Source organism: Poecilia mexicana, unplaced genomic scaffold, assembly GCF_051168715.1.
Source record: "Poecilia mexicana isolate PSO_F unplaced genomic scaffold, ASM5116871v1 scaffold_2, whole genome shotgun sequence".
In the NCBI taxonomy this organism is placed as follows: domain Eukaryota; kingdom Metazoa; phylum Chordata; class Actinopteri; order Cyprinodontiformes; family Poeciliidae; genus Poecilia; species Poecilia mexicana.
In genome coordinates this window covers 28,725,460-28,740,282 of record NW_028263371.1, presented here as the reverse complement: position 1 = coordinate 28,740,282, position 14,823 = coordinate 28,725,460, and the positions used below count along the sequence as shown (strand labels likewise).

The window sequence follows — 14,823 nt, the reverse complement described above, 5'->3', positions numbered from 1 at the left end:
GAAAAAAATACCTAATTTTTGATGATATATCTTTAAAGTTTGTATAAATCATGCCTTGCACTGCTGTGAAAGTGTGCTGGCCTCATGTTTTATGCATTCATCCGGCTCAGCAGACTGCACATGTCGGAATGTGACCTTTTGTTTTCGCTCTTACGCAGAGGATGTGCAAAAGCAACACTGTACAATAACAGCAGGAAAAACCGCACAACATGCTCTAAGTAGGTAAAAAGCTGAACTCTCACCTGTCTGGAGGGGCCTGCTGCTGCTGCTGGGGCGGCGGTCTGGATTTGTTCACTTTGGCGTAGAGTCCGTTGATGTCCTCAAAAGAGGCCTGAGGTTGAACCGGCCCCCCTCGTGGCATCGCCGGGGACGGCGTGCGGCTCAGCGACAGCGGTGAGGGTGGCTGGCGGAAGTCGTTGATGCGGGCGTAGTTGGGGTCGCTGTCGTCGTCCTCCATGCTGGGCAGCGAGGCCTGGTCAGGGGTGGCGTACCCAGAGCGGGCGTCGGCATAACGGGGCTCGTTGCTGTCAGAGAGGTAAACGGCCAGAGAATTAAACTCTCTTATAGGTGGTGCAGTGAAGAAGAGGAGTGGGACGGCTCAAAACTCATCAAGTAATCAGAGAGCTTCAGAGCTCAGAAACTTCCTGTCTGTAAAGGTGTTTTAACCCAACACACACACAAACACACGCACACACACACACACACACACTCAGTGTGAGAGCGTCCTACCCCTCTCTGCTGTCAGGGATCCTGTCCAGCTCCTCTTCGCTCAGCGCTTCCAGTCGGTTCTTGGATCCCTTCGCCGGATCTTTGGTCTTGTCCTCCTTCTTCTTACCAAACCTGCATGACACAAAGAAAGGCAACTGAAAACTAAATATCTAACAATTTTGAGACACTTGGTGACTCTGACATACAAAATTCAGAAGAATCTCACATTTGGAATCATTTGTTTCTTCCGTTTTTTTATTTTTCTTTTTTTATCTTTTGTCACATTTGTGTAACTCAGACATTCGTTGCTTCACTTTCTTGATAATTGATGTAAAGTAAACGTCACCCAGGAAAAAAGAAATCTGAAAATTGATTTTAGGATATTTTAGCTCTGGATCTGTATGGACGCTGTTTTTCCACTCTTGCAGATGACCCAATCATCTAAAAGTTCTGTCTTCCCTTCCATCCTCATCATTTTTTTCCTATCTAAACATATTTGCTCTAGAAACTAAACAAAAACACTTGGTAACATTTGCATTTTATCATTTTGTCATATTTCTCTTCATTTCTTTTGTTCCTTCTTTCCTTCCTCTCTGTTCTTCCTTCCCCGGAGTTTGCAGATGTTAATGAAAGGTGCTCACATCAAGCACCTTGTATCCAGTTTTTAAATGTTGACACATCCATTCATATGTAGACAGAGAGACAGAAACTCATTCCAGTTCCTTTGTTCAATAGTTGTTTTGAAATATCTGCTGAGCTGCCGTGTTGTGCTTTTTTCCCCATAAACTATCATGATCATTTCGAAGCGCTTATTCTCTCATTTTGCATCTGAAATGTACTCATCACCTCCAGAGAAGTTATAATGAAGCTATACTTCACACTCACAGTAAATTAACTCAGCCTTTTTCTGCTTAATTTTTCATATTTCCCGAATCCTCGTTCCACGTTGCCTCCTCCAAATCCACATCTCCGTTCTTCTCCTTCCCCTCCGAGCTCCTGCTGAGCCAATCTAATGTCTGTGTTTATCTCATTAACAGCGAGGCACTTCTCATTACGGCTACAGGCGGAAACGTGGCCTGAATGCTAACTGGCACAGCCTGACCAAGCGGAAACCCGGACAGAGACGCCATGCAGGCCCTGCAGCATCCTGCAGACCAATTAGTGTTTTTCTCAGATCATATACTCGCTTCACTCCTGCCTGTGTGGGTCATTGTTGTCAAACACAGGTCAGGTACGCACGGTGCACATGGGTGATTTTTTCCGCAGCGAGAAAGCAAACAGAGGCAGTGAACCAGATTAAGCTGGTGTTGATTCAGAGTTTAGCCTAGTCTGATGCTAAAAAAAACAAAGTATTGTTCTTCAGATGATGCTACAGCTTCTGATCCCTTTTCAGATGTCAGTATCTGATTATGTCATTACAAAATCTAGTTGGTTCTTAATAATTAGAGGAGATGTGAGACTTGGTGGTGGCAGTAGAAAGCTCTGGGAATAATTTTCCAAATATGCGACACCTCAACCAAAAAAATATGAACATATGTTTACAAAAGAAACAAATCAGAACCAATGTAACAGAGCTACTCCAACATGCTGTGGTCGAATATGCTAATGCCAATTTTCATGTTTTGCCTCCATTCAAACATCCACAGTTTTGCTTTTAAACACCTGTGTGCACATCATCACATTATTCCCCATTTTCACCACTTCATCTGTGCCGTTCTGTTTTAGTTTATGTCCTTCCAATAATGTATAGTCAAAGTTGGCCCTCCAAGCTTGATGTATATAATCTGTGTGGTGTCACTAAGTAAAACTGGCATCCATTATATTTGTACTTGGATCTTCGAGGCGTTTTAGGAATCTTAAAGCTGTAACATCTGTTCTTATTTTTCTCCAAGGCCTTACAGCTTTAATGTTAATGTTATAAACCTCACTTCTTCCTTGAGACACAAAGTGTCAGTGTGGGCGCTGCTGCAGCATGTTTTTTTGTTTTTTTTCCACTTGGGACTATTTTGATTTAAGCACTCCCACATAAAGCTGCAGCCAAAAACAGACTACCAATTACCTCAGTAAAAACATAGAAATCATTAAAGTCAGGAAAATACATCAGCTCTATTCAAAGTCGAAGGAGAATTAATGAACATATATATTTAAAAAAAGAAATGATTGACTAAATCCTCAGGTTTATCTTGTACACAGCTCCGTAATCAACATTCAGAGGGAGCAGAGGTCTACAGTTGGACCCGTCATTATAACTGCTTTAATTAGGAAAGGCTCTTTTCTCACTGTGTTGTCTATCGGGAGACGGGGGTGGGACATCCAATTAGAGACATACCTGCCATGAGAGGTGGAAATCCCCCACTCTCCCATCGCCTTATCACTTATTCATCACCAAAGAGTCCCCCGTTTTTACACCGTTTGCTAAAGAAGGCCCGACGCTTTCCTTTTTTCCTGTGTTCATTTTGTTTTTTTATTACCTTCGCACAAATCATTCCTTGGCTTATTAAGTCGGGCTTTTCTCTGTCACTCAGAAATCTGACAGTTAATTTCCTGTAGCGTCTCACGATAAAAGGGCAAAATCGCACACAGACACAAACACCCACATGTATGAAAACAAGGCTGTAAATACGGGAGCTGCAATAAATTAATTTATTAAAAGAAAAAAAAAACATTGCTTGCATTTCTTGGTAACACTGGAGAAGACAGCTACATACATCATCATGGCTACTCTGCAGGGAGCTGCACACAGTCAACAGAGAATAGGACATCTCATTAGCTTAGCATCATCTACCTACACATCCACTCCATCAAACTCTCATTAGTGGGACATAGGGGGTTTGGAGTGAGTCAGGCTGATCTGGGTGTCCCATTTAATATGCTCCCCACCGTCACAGGAGCTACTAGGAACCATTATTAGTGTGTCGCTGTCGTCATTAGCCTGACTCCCCTGCTGTCACCCCGATATCACCTCAGCAGCCCCGCAAAGAGACGATGGTGATCTGTTCAACGGCGTAAGAACTCAGATAATGTTTTATATTCATCTTTTTTGATTTAAAAGCACAAAGACAAAAAAAATCTTGAAAGAATGAAATGATTCACAGCTGTTTTTGGATTGAGTGAGTGCTTTCGCTAGCAAAGTCTACAATGCAGGAAAATAGAAAATCTCAATAAAAATAAACAGCTGAAGAGGATAAACTTTCATGTGTCGAGCACGGACTGATTAAGTGGACAAATGAGAGATGTGTGTCATTACTGCGCAACTTCGGAATATGAAATATTCTTGTTTTACAGTTTTGAATTTCAGTTTTTAAATCACAAGTAATCATCTCATAGCAGACTTGGACCACAAAAGAGCACTTAAACTTTCTCTGTAGTGTGCCGGTCTGTTATGTCTCTAAACAAACACTCTCAGACAACATTTCTTCCAACTTCCTTTACTTCAGGGGAGAACATGACACACAACAATTACTACTTTAGTCTTGGGAAGACACTGGATCATAAATTAATACTGGAGTTTGATGTCTCCAATAATAACATCATCAGTTTGTAGCAACTTTGATCTGTTTTCTCATTTTTTATTCCTTCATGCTTTTTCATATATTTTTCAGTTTTGGTCAATGCATGCTGTGAGCGACAAGCCCAGATATAACTGAAAAGAAACATAACGATAATGATGAATGCCCTTAATAACTGTACTACCTGTAAAACGTGTGGAATAATCACGCTTTCTTGCACAAAGGACGCGTTGATTTTGATTTTCAATAAGCATTCGTTTTTTTTCTTTCCCCATCCAATTCCAGTTTTCATTTCCACTGACGTATCCTGCCAAATCAAAACCTTAATTTGTGCAAAAATCAAGCAGTTGCTCGGGGAAACTTGCCGCGAAGCCAAGCACTGGTAGGAGTCTAGATAATAACTACAGCTACTGCCGTTCTCGTTTGGGTGGGAGCGCAGGGGAAGAAGTGGCATGCGTACAGTTAACTGTGCTCTAATGAGGCTCTGTATGTAACTGAGATCACAGCTAGCCAAGTGCTGTGGTGTCACCAAGCTGACCTGAGCAATTAGCCCTCTGGGAAGGAGGGAAAAGAGCAGGAGAGAGCACAAGAGCGAGACTTCACCTAAAAACTGAGTCCGACAGCATCCTGAAGCTAAATTGCTCATCTGTGGAGAATAAACAGCATCAAAATACCTTGTAAATCTTCACCTCTCTTCTATTTTTAATATTCTTTGTTCACTGTAATTGTGACAAAAAAAGAATAAAGATGTGTGGTTCTGTGCAGACTTAATAAGCTCTACTTTCTGGTGAAACAGGGAGTCAGTGGGCGGCAGAGAATGTGAGAAGGGTGTCTGCTGCTAAGGTAGAGTAAGCATTATATGGAGGGAAAAAAAATAAAATAAAATATATATATATATATATATATATATATATATATATATATATATATATATATATATATATATATATATATACACCCAGCATATACAGATTCACCTTCTACTTTGTTATGACAAAGCAGCAGATCAGCCAATCAGGTGGCAGTAACTCCATTAAGGTCTGAATGAGGCTCTGGATCCAATCAGCTTTAAATCAAGAGGCGACTTTGAGGTTTAACTATACTTGAGATATTTTTGAACAGTTAAACCGTTTTTCTGTCAGCTGAGCTTGGTTTGAACATCACAATCCACCATTATACATCCGTTCTGAACACGTCTTCTTTCGGCTACCTCCAGCAGAATAATGCGCTATATATCACAAAACTCAAATCATCCCAAGTTCCTAAAACCACAAGTGCAATAAGAAAACGTCCAGATTGTAGTTCCTCATAAGGACTGGGACAGTTCCCCGAATGGTTCAAGTGGTTCATGAACAGAATGGCAGAACATCTGGGTCCTGTTTTGCTGCGCTGGTTATTAAATCACTTTTTCCATCGTGGTTACAATGTGAATGGGTTCCTGCCATTGCACTGGCAACAAAATAATCCTACAATCCATGCCAAAAATAGACAAAAATAAAGAAACAACCCACTATGAGACTCAAGTAGGCCTTTTCATGCATTGGGTATTTTCACATATGTATGGGAACTTTCAATGTATGTTTTATGATATTCAACTTTTATTAGCTCATCCGCTCAGATGGAAACTAGCTTCAGCTAAATCTGGTGCAAAGCAGCTTTTTTTTTTTTTTTTTTTTTTTTTACAGTTTTTTTTGGATTGTTTGAATTTCATATAAGCTAAACCAGGTTAGTGTTTGCTGCACATACACCTCCAGATTGCGCATAAAGGCAGTTTGCAGAAACACTGGATTTTAACTAGTGTGTCACTCCACTCCACACACAACCTTTTTATTATTCTTTAAGAGTCTAAATCAAGCTGACTGCTGCCAAAATCTGTATTTTCACAAAAACGCTATTTTCCATCTGATTGATTTAACAATTAAAAGCATTATGCTTTTAAACTGAACACCTAAACTAACATAAAAGAGAACAACAAGATACTTTTGATGATCCTTTAGAAAGGAGGAGGCAGCAGGTGATTTAGAGCAAATGAGAAAACAGGCTGATTTGCCTTGGAGAGTCAAAACACAAAGAAAGAGAGTAAAAAAAAAAGAAATGAGAAAAGAATGACTCAGGAACAAAGTGAATTAAATGAGCATGTTATAAGGAAGAGAGCTTGCCGAATTTCCATCCTTTCTAGACAATGAATGCAAAAGACGGCAAGTAAGAAAACAGATGAGGAAGGAAGAAAGACAAGAGAACAGAAGAGAGACGGATTGGTGAGGCAAAGCTCCTGCGAGAGCGCGGCTCGGCTGGGGCGGAGTAAGGAGCTTAGGAATATATGGACCGAACGCAGCTACGTTCAGAGGCACAGAGAGAACAGTTAATCAGCCAAGCAGAAATGTTATCACAGTAATTAGATTGCTCTGCATGTATTTGGAGAAGAGCACACTTATCTCAGCGGAGCTTCCTGTAAAGAAAAAGACGGAGGCTGTGAGAATGGGCAGAAAGAAGCAACGAAAAAAAAATAGAAAAAAGGAGAGTCACACATAAAGAGAAGCAGAGACTAACAACATAGAGCTGTGATGTAACAGCGCCTTCTCCTGAACTGGCAACGTGCCGCTCGGAAACTATTTCAAGCTCCAAATAGACGGAATGACATTCCCTCTTTAATATTGGTGCGATTTCCTTGTTGAACCGAGGATCGGACTACACGAGGAATGCCGGCCCCAACAACAAGGTCACAAAAGGCCTCTCCGCAAGCCGGCTTTGACTGACAACAACACAAGCAAGTCTGCACCTCTTTAAAAAGAAGCCTGATCTTTTTCTTGATAATGCAGATCCACCAGCAGGCCTGCGAGTTTCCCCCCCACTAGGCATAATTAAACCTATTCATCTGAATTCCTCTCCATATGCACTGGCAATTGGACCCAAATCGGCTTCCTTTAATAGACATGAGCTTTGGTTAGGAGGGAGGACGGGGGAGAAAAAGAGAAACTGCAGCTGGATCCACCCGATGCTAATCGTAGATAAAAAAGCTTCACTTAGACGGTATTAATAATGTAGAGATCTAAGAAGGCAGATGGGAGTGGAAGATATATCTGCTAGTTTTTATCTTACCATCTAAAAAATACAGGGAAAGCTGACTTGGGAAATTAGACTAAACACTTTCAGACATATACGCTTTCTCTATGTGAACGTTTTTTTGTTTTTTTTTTGCCTAATTTCCCTTGCCAAAGAAGCAGTGGTGTAGCCAAAACCATAATCGCAGACAGGGGAAGGGAATCATTTTAATATAGTCTCTAAATTAGTCTAATTTAACGCCTAGAGGAGAGAAGATTGAGGCAGACAGGTATGAATGCACAGCAAGTTGTTCCCTGGGGAACTGGAGGCGGATATGGAGCGCTTGTCTTAATCAACGCCTGGCCAGTCCCTGGAGAATAGATACTTCAGTCAGACAAAAGAAAGCGATAAAAGACTAAGACGCGAGGAAGTGGGGAAGAGGGAATGTGGAGAGCCCTGGTTCTTCCATATTTTTCCAAAGTAATATTCTCTACTTTTCCAAATGTCAAGACATTTCAGTTCAATTTTCAAACTAATTACACAATATTACAGTGAATTTCTGTTGGAGTGGCCAAACTTTAACAACAGAACCTGCAAAAACTACATTATGGATGGACGCAAAAACAGGCTGGACATAAAGGATGCAAGAACGGTAGGATGTGAGGACTGAAAGACAGGACAACAGGTGGCTGGATGGATAAATGGATGGATGGATAAAAACAGAACAACATACAGATGAATGGAGGGCTGGATCTTTTAGACAATGAGGTGGAGAAATAGTTTTCCAAACCATTTTCATTTCTCACTAGTACTTTGGAAAATATCAAATCAAATCCCATACAAGAATTTTCCAGAAGCCTTAGCCGGGCCATTGCATTCCTACGCAATTCCACTCAATTCTCATCTCCCTTCAAGTACTCCATCTGGGGTTTCTCCCATTGAGCTGGATTAATTTCAACCAGGCCAATCAGCCAAAAGAAGGAGAAGCTGTGAGCGATGACGTCCATTTTCTGCACCGTTTTAGAGTTGTAGTCAGCCTGTCAGTTTTAGCAATGGCAGCAGAGGAAGTGGACAAAGCCTTCCAGTGCATGCTCACCAAATATTGAGCAATTAAAATTGAATCAACAGGAATGCTTAATACGTTTTATCACTGGCAAAGATGTTGTTCAGCTCAGCACTTCTCTCAAATCTGACACAAATTAATACAAAAAGGTTATTCTGGATGGAGATGTCCACTGGAAGGAGACGAGTTGTTTGAATTGTGAGAAGGCAGCTTCATCCATGAGCTGTCTGGTGAAATATGTTCCTCTTTAATGGTCTGCATTTTGATGTGCAGCATATATGAGCAACAACACATAAAAACCTGTCCCCCTGAAGCAATCTGTCTTTCCACTTCCATCCCCACGTCTGCCAGGGGAGCTGTTAATATTTAACAAGGCCACTGGGTTATACGTCTCATACTCCCACTTTAAGTTGTGTAGGTTTCACCTCACATGTATGGACTGTAAAAACAGTCGGCAGAAACTAGCTGTGACCTTTCTCCTACATGAATGAGCCTCTGGTCAAAGCTGTTTTTCGATCAGCACAAGTTTAGAGGGAATTTGAACTGGTGATTGTCAAGTTTCCTTCAGTAACATTTTAATAGCCGTCAACGCCAAATAACACAACACACATGAATTATGGAGCATTAGTCGTTAAAACTATTCAACAAAAATGCTGTTGGTGTTGGGATGCCAAACCTCAGCACACAACAAGTTGACTTGCTCAAGGGCACGGAACAAATTGTTTAAATTTTTTATTGTTTTGTACATGAACACCAGTCATGTTTGATCTGCTTTAATCAAACTCTAGTTTGTTTGCCTTGAAATTGCAGTTTGTTTGGGAAGGTGTGAATGGAAAATTGAATTGTGATGTGTACCAAAAAATCCAACTCTGGTCTCAGTTCGGTTGAAGTGAACTCAGTTCAAAGTGGCGTGGTTTTAAAACTTATGGCATTCTGGGTAAATACAACCAAAACAAACATGAGAATCTAGCGCTAGCGGGAGAAATGGCTCTTGGTCTTTTACCAAAGACAAAAGTGAAATCCTACAGCCCCTAAAGTCTGATGCTATGACATTTTGTTTACATTTCGTGAAGAAGGAAGTTGTGCTCACGTCTTCTTCAGAGGTTTTTGTGTCGTTTCCTTCAGTAGCTCTTGATGCAACAGGTTGCTCAGAAGGTTTGGTTCATGACAATGTGACAAACATTGCAATTTTGGTCCACAATTGAACCCAGTCAACTGCACCATCAGGTATGAAAACACACTAACTGGTTTTCATTACATTTGGACTTTTTACATAAACAAGCAATAGAAGAAAATGTGACTGTGCTGCCCTTCAGACTATGCAACCCTGTGTGTGGAGTCACACAACTCCGTTATTAGTGCCAGTGACTGCAAAAAACATATAACCAGCACTTTGTTTGCAAGAAACTCACATGCAGCTTCCCGAAGTTTAAAGTTTCTAACCTTTTTCTAGCTGTAGACTGGTTAAAAGGCAGTGTGGCTCCAGACGGGTGCTGCTAGCAGACATCGAAAAGGTTAGCCTCCTGGCTTTTCCCAGCGAGACACACATCCTTGGACAAGACTCACTTAACCTTCTCTGTCTGGACAGCAGAGGTCATGCTCTGGATGCATTTCAGGGGCATGAAGGGAGACAGAGCATATGTCTGTTCTTCCATGTGTCCGTCATTAGCAGACATAAAATGAGAGAGGAAATCCATCCATTACACAGCTAGAAGACAGCTGGTTGCGACGGAACCAATACCAGAGGTGTAATCACTTCCTGGCGCCTCCTTTTGCAATGAGTGAACATGTCGTGGTGGGTAGGTCGGGCCACATGCTAATTGGTTGCGACTGTTTCCTGTGGCCACATGGATCCTGTTTGTCGGCCGGTGAGTGATGTGCAGCTGGCCTCGGAAAGCCGTCCAGCCGTTACGGATATGTCTGCGCTTCGAACGGTCCGTCCCTCGGGGTCGACTCAAATGTCACGACTCCTCGACGGGGAGGTGATGGATCGTAAAACTGATCGACGCAAATGGAAGGACCTCGTCTCGCTGTCTCATTTGATAATTACAGTAAGGGCAATAACTCACAGTACACAGATAAGGGTATCGTGTTCCTCAGAGCAATGCTGCAAGTTTGCTCTACTGAGAAACGGGTAATGTAAAGAAAATGTTTGGCCTCTAAACATCCTACAGGTATCAAGAAGGAAGAAATGACAGTATTAAAACAAAAAAAAATAAAAGCTTCCTATGGGAAGAGGATTTGTGTAGAGAAGCTCAAGCAACAGAGAGTAGAGGGTTGTTGTGACTGCCCCCTTTATCAGCTGATATATATGCATGAGGATTTCCTCATCATCTTCACCGTCAATTCCCCCGTCCTTCTGATTTTTGACTGACAGCTCACATCAGCGCCAATAAACCTGCACATCATTTGAGGAAAGCTGCCCAATGCGTTGAACGGAGAAAGGAGGGGTGGGAAAGAAAAAAAAGAAAAAAAAAAGTTAATTTGTTTTCCGGCGGCTGCTGACAGTGATAGCGGCTGTGTCTGTGCGCCGCCGCAGCAAAGTTGTAAATTAGAATTGTGCCTCAATGGTGAGCGCAGGAAGCTGCTTCTGCCGCGTAAAAGCTCATTTTCATCCGTGGCTTAAAAATAAATAAATAAATACTTGGCAGCTTTTTTTATATTTAAGGCGTTGGGAGTCTTGCAGGAAGAAAAAAGTCGGCACAAATCTGAATTATGGCGAGCAAAAGGAAACGGTAGCCATTTTATTCCGCTGTGAAGGATGATTCACGACTCGCTGATAACAGTTTTTCAACATTATGCAGCAATTTTGAGGCGGGGTGAAAGAGTTGGGGAATTTACCGCCATAAACTACAACAACCTTGAGGGCTTGGAATAACAGAGACAGTTATTAACCAAAGGAAGAGCTGTGTCTGCATTTTGGATAAGTCACCTATCCAGATTGTTTTGTTTGTGGACTGGATCTTAAAAAAAACTCAATTTCTGATCCTACAATATGATTTTGACAGGCGTTGAACAGTTTAGCGCACAGGCTATGAAAAAAAATTGGACAAAAATATTTTAAAAAATAGAAAAATCGCTATATGAGCCACAGTCAAAAAACAACTGAGCTAACTGAGCAGCAAAGCGACATCTGGGTGATGCAGATTGGTATGATGCGTCACTTCTTGTACTCGTGGTTATTATGCAAGATAAAATTAGCATTTTGTAGGTGTTGAGCAGAAAAAACCCCCAACTTTTTCTGCAGGGGTTTTATGTTTTGAGACATGATTTTTTTTAACTCAGGCGGCTTCAAAATTGTGCTCTTAAACTCTGTGCCAAGTCAGTGTTTTAACCATTAATCTCAAAATGCGACTGATATCCAAATCTTTGTCCAAACTGTCAAATTTGATGTTTTTCTTGACTCGCATTGCATCGCACAGACAAAATAGGCTAAATAAATTGCATGTGTAACCTTATGCACAGTATATCCTAACACTCACATCTATAGATGACTTCAACCATTTGTGAGATATTCATGGTTGATGCCTGTATTTCAGATATTCTTCCCAACAGGGAGACTATTTGCACTAAGCCTCCACTTGAATCCTAAAGAATATGTATTTAAGGCAGCCATGATTAGTGAGCCATTGTTGTGTCTTGCATGCATTATTTAGAATAGAGAGATGAACATCGATGCACAACAGATAGATTTGGCCTGTGGGATGGATCTACATATATAACCTTGGTGCATATTTTACACAACACCTACATTAGTAAATCTCCCGTCGAAGCCTCCGCTTCATATCAGCACAGCTAGGAGTCCTTAAATGTCGGATGAAATGTTGACTCGAAGAAATCCACCTGCAGAGTCTTAACCAGCTGCAGGATTAGACACTGCCTCCCTGATTTTACCCCCATTAGAGCTTAAAGTCACCGTTAATACTTTCACACAAACATGTCAGAGGGATTTCGGTATGCCTACTGACACAGGTGACAACCACGGTTCATTCAAAGATTTGTCTGCTTCCAATCCTTTCATTTTGTTATCTGTGACACTTCCTTGGCCTGGTTTAGTCATCCAAGGTAAAGTTTTGCAAAAGGTGTGTGTCTTGCTCCATCGGATAAAGGGAAGTAAAGTTAACAGCATTTCAGAAAAAGACAGCGTAGACAAATATTTTGGTGGAGATGATCGGGAGCTGCTTAAGAACCTAAAAGATGAACTCTGTTCTCTAAAGTTCATGCAAAAAAAGCTAAGTATAGAAGTTTTGGAGAGGTATTAGTTGTGCAAGTCTTAATATTTGGAGAATTCAGTAGTATTTTTATGAGCACTCTAATTTCTTAACATAATTTTTTTCTTGTTTCTGCTAATATTTTGACAACTTTCTTGTAATGAAACAAAAATTCTCACAGCCTGGCCCTAATACTCCGTTGTTCAACTCGGATTGAAATAAAAGTCACTTTTTGAAAACATTTTCTGTCATTTGTAAGCCCTAGTTAAGAGTACTGTACGGAGAATTAAACATAACATTACGAGTACAAAAAATAAGTAAAGGCTCCTCAGCAGCACTAAAACAACGTTTAGCCATGGATTCCTCCTTCATGCTGCCTAATTATTGTAGAAAAGAAACAGAATGATAAAGGAGTGCCTATGACTATATAACATGAAGAACAAGGTGATGGAAGATAAAAACCCAGACGTTTTAAGGAGTCAAAGGGAGGAGACTCGTCATGAAGTTAGCACTGAAAGGCCAAGAGCTCAGAGAGAGAAAACGAGTTCACAACAACAGCAGTAATCCATCAGAAATCATCCAACAGTGGGATTCTCTTATTTGACATCGAGACTTTAGTTCTGCACCGCATGGCCCACCAGTGACAACCTTTCAACCCCGCACTTTCTGCAACTAAGCGATAGGATGGGAGCGGAACGGATGGCGCTAATTGGCTTGCTTCCCTGTCGGATTTCTGCAGCGCGGCAAACAGGGAGCAGCAGCAGGAGGAGAGAGGAGGAGGAGGGTGAAGGATAGAGGAGATATATGTGACGCTGTATGTGGATTTGTAAACAGCATATCAGGATGCTAAGCTTTCATGTCCCGTAAACTGGTTAAGGGTTGCTGATGGCGACGGCGCTACAACGATCCTCCGTGGGACAGAGTGAGTGACGGGATGCGGGACAGACGGGACGAGTGAAGGGAGACACACCCAGCAATGTGTAAGCACAGCAAACTGTGGAAAACATCTCTGACTGTCAGCTGGGAACAAAACGCATTTGATGGCATCCTTCACATTCTGTTAGAAGAACATCATAACATGCTAGAGTTAATACCATGATTAACTTCCTTGAGACAGAGAAACCCCACTTTGTCCTGAGAAGCAGATGGAAGTACCGTAAATTTCTATTTTTCAGCGGATGACCCGGTCAGCCAGTCTTTTCCCACAGTGGTGTTGAGAGAAAACAGAAGAGCAGCCAGAGCTTCGGCGGCGGCGCGGCCCCGAGGCGGCGTTCTAGGCAAAGACTCAGACTCTGTCTGCTGAGTGCAGACAAGACGAGCGGCCGGTCCCCCAGTCGTAAGGGCTCTGCCGTTTGTCTCGGCTTGTTTGGGAATCTGGGAGACAAGCTTTGAGATGAGGAAGTGGAGAAGACAGATACGACGCCGTCTCTGCCATGTAGAAAAAAGATTAAAATGTGCCTCGCAAAACTGCTCACTCCTCCTGAAACGTTTTCAAATCAGAAAAGTATTTACAGGGGTTTTATCTGGGGGACCAACACAAAAAAAGGCATAAATAAGAAGTGAAAAGTCTTTTGCTGCCTCTAAACAGTTTTTTTCCCAGGATTAACTGATATTGAGCTGAATTCATCTTCACTCATTCCCACAGCATTATGGTGCCACGATGTTGCAATGGGAATCTTGTGTTCAGAGATAGTTTTAAATTAATTGTGTTAAATTGTGTTATACATGTTTTTCTTCCACGTGGTCAAAATTGAGTTTTCATGACACCCGAGCTGCAGATCTCTGCAGCTCCTCCAGAGTTACTTCTCTGATCGCAGATGTACCAGACCCTGACCCATCTCTGTGTTCTTTTGCCTTTATGACGCTGAATTTGTACTGATTTTTAGTATTTAAAATTTAGATTGATTTATAGTATTTGTGATTAATATTCTAAAGAGACAAAAAAAGTTGTCGTTTAATTTAATAAAAGCCGAAACATTCAAACTTATTTTCACTCTACTCTCCATTTCTGCACCACTTTGTGTCGATCTATAATGTGGTTTTAGTATGAGAAAAAAAGTGGGACTTTTGCAGGACCCATTAGTATTAGCTGACTCTGTGAAATATGCGACATCATTAACATATAATTTCAACATCAGATAATTCTGTCACTCATGCTCCTTCCCAGTCTTTTGTGATGTATGACCAAAAAAAAATCCAGATGAAAGCTCCCTCTGTTCAGCCTCATTCATCTCCCAGCAACAGGCTAGATGATTGCGACGAGTCGGTCCGATTGAACACGAAGGATGTG

General features: G+C 41.4%; 1 protein-coding gene across 1 annotated transcript in view; it reads right to left on the bottom strand.

The window, feature by feature from the left end:
- The window catches only part of pard3ba (par-3 family cell polarity regulator beta a), a 126,683-nt gene that overhangs the window by 36,101 nt on the left and 75,759 nt on the right, over nucleotides 1–14,823 (bottom strand). The window contains exons 20-21 of the mRNA XM_088013764.1: nucleotides 730–840; nucleotides 243–524 (exon numbers count right to left, since the gene is read on the bottom strand). Coding sequence (XP_087869890.1) covers nucleotides 243–524; nucleotides 730–840 — 393 coding nt within the window. The remainder of the gene's footprint in view (nucleotides 1–242; nucleotides 525–729; nucleotides 841–14,823) is intronic.